The 10027-nt window shown below is 34.7% G+C and overlaps 1 protein-coding gene across 1 annotated transcript; it reads left to right on the forward strand.

Annotated features, from left to right (window-relative positions):
- Positions 1-2150: 2150 nt before the first annotated feature.
- On the forward strand, positions 2151-6263 carry LOC135952615 (uncharacterized). Its single transcript, XM_065502628.1, has one exon. It carries the CDS (start codon positions 2151-2153, stop codon positions 6261-6263), a length of 4113 nt encoding a protein of 1370 aa, XP_065358700.1.
- Positions 6264-10027: the final 3764 nt, after the last annotated feature.

Genomic DNA, 10027 nt, shown 5'->3' on the forward strand with positions numbered 1-10027 from the left:
TTTGCAGAAGTCTTGTGTAGAAAATCAAAGGAATGTTTACGTCTGTCCATCGTAACACTTATTTAAAAATAGTTGCTCGGTGTAGACTTGGTATCTATTTGTGTCTCCCGTGTAAACCACTTCAAACTTTCGTTGCTCTTGTGTAAACCACATACTTTGAGATGGCAACGTTGTTACTGGTGTGGTGAGTTTCTTGCATCGTTATTATTGTGTTTTTGTTAAGAATGGTTTGACACTATTACAATTTTAAAAGCTCAAACTGAAACAAGTGGACAGACGCCGGGAAATAAATAAATTGAAATAAATAAAAGTTATAATTAAAAGAATTAAAACTTAACACTAAAATAAATAAACCACATAATATTATAAACCAATAAAATAAAAGTGAAGACAAATAAAAAATAAACTTCAACATAAAACCTAAATAAGGGTTGTTTTATTTTATTATTGTGTGTGTGTGAGTGTGTTGGATCACACACTGACCTGCCCCACGACATCTTTAGTGAAGCCGCAACAAGTGATCAGCGTACTGAACCAGTGCTCCAGTCCTCCTGGTAAGACTACCACATCAACATTTGGTCCTTCTCCGAAAAAAGACTTGGGAAAAGGTGCGTACATTTAAATTATTCAAGTAGTTCATGAAAAGTGTTTCTAAAGTGTCTCAAGTTAATTTGTGGCTCGGTGAAAAGTGAGGTTACGTTTTTTGAAAAAAAATACAAAGTGTCGTATATAATATTGAAGTGCCGTTTTCTACATTCCGTTACTTTTACATTTGTTGCCTTTTATTTTTATATATATATCTTTATATACATACTGCAAATTTGTCGTCCATCTTTTTTTACATAAAGTTTGTTGTTATATATTGGAAAACATAGTTTTATTGTTGCCCTTTTCTACTTTTGTTTTCTCAATTTACTTCCCGCTGTTGTCTAAATTTGCGATTTGTTGTAATATATAATTGGAAAGTGACTCTTTTTTATTTTTGTTGTCGTTCGGTAGTATTTCTTTTCGAATATTTTAAACAAAATGTCCGTTTTTGAAAAGTATATGCGTGCTGCTGAAGAATTGATTAGCATTGAGGCTATGTTTACTGAAGAGGACTTTTCGGGATATACCAATGAAGCTTATGAATTTGAAAAGAATGAATTGGGCAAAGCTTGGGCAAAATACAAAAAACTTTATGAAGAGTGTTCTGTAGATACTGTAGAGAAAAAAAGGAACTAGTAGTAGTTCAAACCAAACACCCACAAGTGCGTAAAACATATGTAAGGTGCCTAAATATTCTAGCGAAAGCCAGACAGAACTCGGACAAAGATAAACAGGGAAATATAGATACAGTGGTTCCCAACATTTGTAGTTCAATATCAATTCCTCCATGCGATACTGGTGTTTTTCATGGGGATTATGTATCGTGGCCCACATTTCGGGACATGTTTACCGCAATATATATAAACAATTCCAGACTAAGCCCAGTTGAGAGACTGTTTTATTTGTTCAGGAAAACAGATGGTGAGGCACGTGATGTAAATAGAAATGTAGCGCTAACTGGAGAAAATTTCGAAATTGCATGGAACAACTTAAAATCGCAATATGAAAATAAAAGAGTCTTGATCAATAGTCAGCTTAAGTCCCTTTTCAATTTGGCTCCATGCCAACAAGAATCTGCCAGTGAAATAAAAAGGCTCCAAAGGGAGATTAATAATTGCATGGCAATTTTAAAATTATATAATGTTGACATTGATTCGTGGGATCCGATTTTTGTGTTCCAGTGTTCATCACGACTTTCAGAATGCTCATTAAACCTATGGGAACAGTCAGTCAAGAACAAAACAGAGGTTCCCAAATGGGAGGAATTAAACAATTTTCTAACTGATAGGTTTCATGCTCTAGAAAGTGTTTCTGACATCATAGCTACAAATAATGCTTATGCCAGTGGTTCCCAAACTGTTTCTAATAACAGCAATCATACTTCAACTAAAGTTAAGCAATTTAAGGCCCATCATACTAAAGTTGACTCGATGCAGTGCAAGCTATGCAAAGAAAATCATAAAATTAGTTCTTGTACTAAATTTTTAAATATGGATTACAAAAATCGTGTTTCAACTTTGAAAAAATTTCGATTTTGCTTTAATTGCCTTAGTATTGGACACATGTATGGAGATTGTAATAGTCCAAATGGTTGCTCCAAGTGCAAGAGAAAACATCATACGTTAATGCACAGGGAATTTTTAAAAAATAATAATAATCAACGTCAGATAAATGGCAATTCGCAAAGTGAAAATCAAGTTAGTGTTGTTCAACAAATACAGTCCACGAATACTCCTGGACCATCTGGAATGGTTCAGTCCACGAATACTCCAGGACCATCTGGAATTGTTCAGTCACATCACACTTCAGTTGCAAAAAAGGTTATGTTAGCCACAGCATGGGTTAATATTATAAATTTTGGTTCATATTATAAGGTACGAGCTCTAATAGATCCATGTTCTGATGAGAGTTTTATTTCTGAAAAAATACAACATTTATTGAAGTTGCCCACTAGTCCAGTATCAGCTGAAGTTACCGGTCTAGGAGGAGATGTTATAAGCAGGTCTTGTAAAATGGCAACATTTGTTATTGTATCACTTTTTGATCAGAATGTGTCTCTTAATGTTCAAGCTTTGGTCGTTTCCCGTGTTACCGGCAATGTCCCTACACACTCCTTTAGGCCCTCGTCTAATGTTGAACTACCAAACCTTAGTTATGCTGATCCAAAATTTTATGAAAGCGGTGAAATAGATTTGTTATTGGGAGGTGATTTGTATCCTCTAATTCTTCGTGGTGGAGTTCAACATGGTATTTTTGAATCGCTTGTGGCTCAAGAGACAATTTTTGGTTGGATTGTCACTGGCCCAACACCCAGTAATGTTTCCCCACGATCTGTAAGAATGTCTTATATGACAAAAGTTTCTATTGATGACCAGTTGACAAAGTTTTGGGAGTTAGAAGAAGTTTCTCGTAGAATAGTTTTATCAGAAGAGGATAAAAAATGTGAAGAAATTTATAGTTCTACTACCACAAGAAATTCTGAAGGAAGATATATCGTCAGTCTACCCTTTAAGAGTAATTTTGTGTCACTTGGTCCTAATAGACATATTGCTCTTAGCCAATACCTAAGAACTGAAAAAGCTTTAATGCGTAATCCAGAATTTAAGGCTCAATATGATGAGGTCCTAAAGGAATATTTAGCTCTAGGACATATGAAGAAAATTAAAAATCAAGAAAGCAGTCCAAGTTATTATTTACCTCATCACGGAGTATTCAAGCCAGAAAGCACAACTACTAAATTAAGAGTTGTTTTTAATGCTTCGAGCAGGTCATCAAATGGCAAAAGTCTCAACGACTTATTGTATACTGGCCCAATATTACAAACTGATCTAGTAACCCTAATATTGAAATGGCGATTTTTTCAGTATGTCTTTAATGCGGACATTTCAAAAATGTACCGCCAAATATTACTAAAACCGGAACATAGACCATTCCAAAAAATTGTTTTTCGTAGTTCCGAGACCAATCAGATTGAAGATTTCCAATTAAATACAGTTACTTTTGGCTTAAATTGTGCGCCTTATTTGGCCCTTAGAACTATTCTTCAATTAGCTGATGATGAAGAGCAACGTTTTCCACTTGGTTCTCAAATATTGCGTGAGTCTATGTACGTTGATGATGCTCTTGTTGGAACACATACAATTTCTGATGCTTTGGCAGCAAGGGACCAATTAATTGGTATTTTATTGACAGCTGGGTTTGACTTACGAAAGTGGACCTCAAACTCTAAACAAATTTTAAAAAATTTGCCCCAAGAGCATTTACTAAATTCAGAATTTTTGTCGCTCGACGATAAAAGTACTACGAAAACACTCGGAATACATTGGAATGCGATAGACGATGTCTTTTATTTTACTACAGAAAAAATAATGAGGAAGCAAGCCTATACAAAGAGAGAAGTTCTTTCAATAATAGCAAGGCTCTTCGACCCTGCTGGTTGGTTGGCTCCAGTGGTCATAACTGCTAAGATCTTAATGCAGCAAATGTGGTTAGATAAGATAGAGTGGGATGACGCTATTAAACCAATGGCTCTGAAAAAGTGGCAAGATTTTATTTTGAGATATAATGATATAGACTCTATTAAGCTTCCTAGATGGATTCAATATTTTCCAGGCTGTCAGATTGAATTTCATGGGTTTTGTGACTCGTCGGAGTTAGCTTATGCATCCACAATATACGTAAGAATAGAAATTGGTAATAAAACTTGGACAAACTTGCTCGTTTGCAAAACGAAAGTGGCTCCAGTAAGAAAACCCTCTCTACCACGCTTAGAGTTATGCGGAGCGGTTCTTTTGGCAAAATTAGTTAGCAATGTAATTCCCAACTTTAAGCTCAAAACATATTCCTTATATTTGTGGTCCGATTCCACGATAGTTCTAGCATGGTTACGAAAACCACCGTGTAATTGGAAAACTTTTGTGGCGAATAGGGTGGCTACAATATTAGAAAAAGTCGGAAATAAAAACTGGTTTCATGTATCCTCCAGTTACAACCCTGCAGATCTAGCAACCCGGGGGCTGACACCTTCGGAGTTAAAAGAAAACAAACTTTGGTGGCATGGTCCTGAATGGCTCAAATTAGAAAAATCCTCTTGGCCCATAGTTCCATCGGAATTTGAAACCGCAGAAGAGTCGAGGAAAGTGCAAGTTAATATTGCTAGATCGTCCGAAAAGGAGGATATACTTGATCGTTTTTCAAATTTATCCAGAGCTTACCACGTAATATCATATATGTTCAGATTTTATAATCTTACAAGAAAGCGCAATTCTAAAAACCTCAAGTATGAAACAAGGAGAATTTCGGCTCAGGAATTGGTTTTCGTACGTACTCGGTTATTTTTTTTATCACAACAACAAGAATTTTCGAATGAATTCAACTGCTTAACTTCTAAGAAGAAACTTGATTCTCGTAGTCCTTTATTAACGCTCACGCCATTCATAGACAAGAATAACATAATTCGTGCTAATGGTCGTCTTGGTTCTACATCATGTTTATCCTACAATGAACGACATCCCATTATACTTGCGTATGGTAGCAGATTAGCTCGCCTTTATGTTGAATTTGTTCACACATTGGTTCATCATGGTGGCCCTCGTCTGGTCTTGAACATCGTCCGGCAAGAGTGTTGGATAATAAAGGTTAAAAATTTGATTAAGACAGTTATTCATAATTGTAAAGTTTGTGTCTTATATCGCAAAAAATTACAAACCCAAGTAATGGCAGCTTTGCCCGAAGAAAGAACTACTCTAAGTCGTCCTTTTACGAATACCGGCGTTGATTTTGCGGGCCCATTTGAAATCAAAAGTTTCACAGGTAGATACTGTAGAATCACCAAGGGCTACGTGTGTCTCTTTGTTTGTTTTTCTACTAAAGCAATCCACCTCGAGGCAGTTAGTGATTTGTCTACTCCAGCGTTTTTAGCAGCCCTAGCCCGATTTGTTGCCCGTCGGGGATGCCCAAGTTCTATTTTCTCAGATAACGGAAGAAATTTTGTTGGCGCTGCAAGAGAAATTGATGCGAATTTTGAAAAACATGTTAAAGAGCTACGTGACACTGCGGTCGAAAATTATGGACATCAACATCTAGTTTGGCACTTTATTCCTGCTGCAGCCCCTCACATGGGAGGATTATGGGAGGCTGGAGTAAAAAGTCTAAAAATGCATTTCAAGAAGACAACTGGACAACTAAAATACACGTTTGAGGAGTTTTCAACACTTTTGGCGAAAATAGAAGCATGTCTCAATTCGCGCCCGTTGGGGCCTATGTCAGAAGAAGTCAATGATTTGTCTGCTCTAACTCCAGGGCATTTTCTAATCGGTTCTACTCTGCTTTCTCCAGCCGAACCGGAAGAACTTTCTTCTCCACTTAGTATTGTAAATCGATGGCGCAAAATAAAATCGCTACAACAAGAAATTTGTCGACGGTGGAAAGACGAATACTTAAAGGAGCTGCACAAGCGTAACAAATGGAAATTTCCCCAGATAGATTTAAAAGTAAATGACCTTGTTGTTCTAAAAAATGAGCCTGTTTGTCCTACTGAATGGCGCTTAGGTCGCATAATAAAAGTTCATACAGGCAATGATGGTAAAGTTCGTGTAGCAGATATAAAAACTCAAAATGGTAGAATCACCCGACCGATCCACAAATTAGTAATTTTGCCGAATTGTACTACTTAATCGCTATGTTATCCCTTACTCATAACTTCTCCTAATTCATGATTCCCTTTTTTTTGTCAACAGCTCTCTATTCAAAATGTCCAAAACTCCTTTTAACGAAAATTACTGTTGCCCGATCTGCAACCGTCTTCACGCCATCCGTCAATGCTCGAGATTCGTGGTGATGGATGTGGAACAAAAACTCCGCACAGTAGCTCTGAAATCCCTGTGCTATAATTGCTTAGCCCAATCTCATACTCGTGCTAACTGCAACAGTATCGATAGGTGCCGTCGCTGTATGCAAGACCACCACAGTTGGCTGCATCCGATGCCCGAAGGACGAGTGTGGGTGCAAATGACGGCCTACGTTAAGATCATTCCACGACAGGGTAGAGAAGCTTGCTACACCCGAGCTTTAATTGACCCCACTGCGGCCAGATCTTCGTTCATTTCCGATGAGGCTACGGAGTTACGGTGTGCAGTCAATAACGGACGGACATTTATAACGGTGTGTCATAGCCAGGACGAAAGTCGCCGTATTGATGTTGAATGCGTCGTCGAAAATAAAATTTATGGTCGCAGTCCGAAAGACGATGTGGAAAGCCAAGGTTTCGATATTCATTTCAACGCCAACCGAAAATGGAACCGGAGTCTTGAATATCGTTTGATATTAGGAGCGGACGTACAGAGCAAAATTCTCATTGGCCCAGCAAAGGGACGTCCTGGTCAAATATATGTCCAAGCAACAATCTTTGGATTTGCATACTTTGGAGAAGCAATAAGAAAAAATTAATTGCTAAATTTGTGGCCCTTTAAATATGTAATATATATATTTTTTTTTGTATAATAAGTTACCTTATTTTATACCAAAAACTTTTCAATATTTATGAATTCCTTTAATTTATCTTTTAAACTGTATAATACTACCTTATGAATTAATATAATTAAACCTTTATTTGATATTAATTTTCTTTGTTGTAAATATTGCTTTAAAGTATATTTTTTATTTACATAAAATGAATTAAAATATTTGTTTATCTAATAGTAAATGAAATCCTAAAATTTTGTATAATAATTAACTTATTTATTCGAATTGTTGCACTTATGCTGCAAGGGTGGCGGTATGTTTACGTCTGTCCATCGTAACACTTATTTAAAAATAGTTGCTCGGTGTAGACTTGGTATCTATTTGTGTCTCCCGTGTAAACCACTTCAAACTTTCGTTGCTCTTGTGTAAACCACATACTTTGAGATGGCAACGTTGTTACTGGTGTGGTGAGTTTCTTGCATCGTTATTATTGTGTTTTTGTTAAGAATGGTTTGACACTATTACAATTTTAAAAGCTCAAACTGAAACAAGTGGACAGACGCCGGGAAATAAATAAATTGAAATAAATAAAAGTTATAATTAAAAGAATTAAAACTTAACACTAAAATAAATAAACCACATAATATTATAAACCAATAAAATAAAAGTGAAGACAAATAAAAAATAAACTTCAACATAAAACCTAAATAAGGGTTGTTTTATTTTATTATTGTGTGTGTGTGAGTGTGTTGGATCACACACTGACCTGCCCCACGACATCTTTAGTGAAGCCGCAACAAGTGATCAGCGTACTGAACCAGTGCTCCAGTCCTCCTGGTAAGACTACCACATCAACAACTTAAAAATGCTATTTTTTAAAAAAACGATTTTCTAAATTGCTGACCGCTGTTTTTAAAAAGTTTTCTACTTCAGTCTTAAAAGTTTTTTGTTCATTAGGCAAAATTTTTTTCAAAATTCTGTTTGGTGCCAAAAAATTTGTCATTTATTCTACTTTTGAGGATATTTATAAGTACGGTCATTATATCGAGCAACTCTAAAACTGTACAAGAGTCATTCTCAAGAGCTTATATAGTTGTATGAAATTCCTGCATTATGTTTTGCATAAACTATAAAAATGCTTCTGATAATCCTTAACTTTTACATTCTTCTTCATTGACATCATTATCAGAAATTCCATGGGAATAAAACTTTTTGACATTTATTTTTTCCTTTCTTCAAAAAATACATACACTTTTTTGCATAAGTTATTACTGGTACTAATTAGTAGTAAGTACATTTGAAGTAATAAATAATATAGATATTATTGTCAAAAATTTATATTTAGCTGGACAAATGTAATTTTAGCTTGAAACTGGACAGGCATCAAAAAAGCTGGACAATCCAGCCAAGTCCAGCCAGGCTGGCAACCCTAACTAGCCCCCATACAAATGACCTCCCAAAAGTGGACTTTATTCGTCATAAATGTTAAATTCACAAAAATTTCGTTCCAAATAAGTTTTATATATACGGAAATTATGTCACTTAATTTTATGATGGTCGGTCGATAATTAGTCGTACCTCCAACTTTAACGAGCATAAATCTCTTACCGTCCATAATTAGTCATAGCTCCCATATAAGGCCGTCTTTCGAAAATCATTTACGAAAATAAATTATTGAAATTTTGAAAGAAATTTTGTTATATTGACCAAGCATACTTTCTTACTTATTTAAATTTAATTTGTTTTCGTATATTACATTGACACAAAAGTTTTAACAGCTTTAAGCTGTTTAATATGAAATTATTTCAGAAATAATAAAGACTTAAAGTCTGTTTCAACGAGTTGAAAATAATAAAGGATTACTGCTAATGAAGCTTTTATACTATTAGTCATTTAATAAAAATATGCTCAAGTTGGAGATATGACCAATTATGATCTTGATTATACCGGCTTCCTTAAAATTTTCAAATACAATTTTAAATATCATTAAACTCATATATATTTAATTGCTTTTCTGAAGCGGGAGCTATATTTGCCTCAATATGGACCGATTGCCCACCGATTCTGTAGAAAGATTTCTGTGTACATAAAACATACTTGAGTTAAATTTTATGTCGATATCAATACTTCAAAATATTTATGCATGCTTGATTTGCGGAAGATCGATGTACCGATCGATATAAAATTAAGTTAGGATTTGTGTTTATATTAGATTGGTAAGTAGTTTTCAAAAGTGCAGCTTATGCGACAACTTATGAACCGATCGTCAAAAAATTACGTAACTTGACTTATGCATATTTGTTTTAAATTTTATTTGAATACCAGGTTATAAGAGTATAGGTTCGACTCTACTACCAAAGGGTAGTAAAACCCTATACTCAGTTTGACGATTTTGGTGAACATTATTATTTGATGAACCTCCATATTTTATATTTTACCTATATTTTTTAAGCGGTATCACCAAGTCTGAATTACAATATATAGAGCTATACAAATATGGGGCTTTTTCGAGGATCCGTGCTTTTCGCTCTTTCCTATAAAAGAAAAAAAATATAAGGACTTTTTTTATGAAAAAACTTAAAAACCACGGAGATTTTTACAAGTTTCAACTTTGGATGAGTGTGACTTTTTATAGGGTCGAATTCTCTGTTATCAATTTTATTTAATTTTTTCAGAATTTTATCGCAAATATACGTGATATTTAAAAAAAAAATTTACGATTTGTAGTCCCGTCATATCTAAAAAAAACAAGAACGAGCAAAATTTAAAAAAAAAAAAATAAAGATTTTGAGGGGCCACCCACTGGTCCTCATTCCGCTCACGAAGCTGAACAACTTTTAATAAATTTAGACGAGTAAATAATATAGCACAACAAAGAAGTAAGCACTTGATCATACAATTTTAACAAAAAATCTTTGGTTTAGCGTAAAAAAAAACATTAAATCTAAAATTCTTTAGATACAAAGTAATCTTTATG

The sequence above is a fragment of the Calliphora vicina genome, chromosome 1 (genome assembly GCF_958450345.1).
Source record: "Calliphora vicina chromosome 1, idCalVici1.1, whole genome shotgun sequence".
NCBI lineage: Eukaryota > Metazoa > Arthropoda > Insecta > Diptera > Calliphoridae > Calliphora > Calliphora vicina.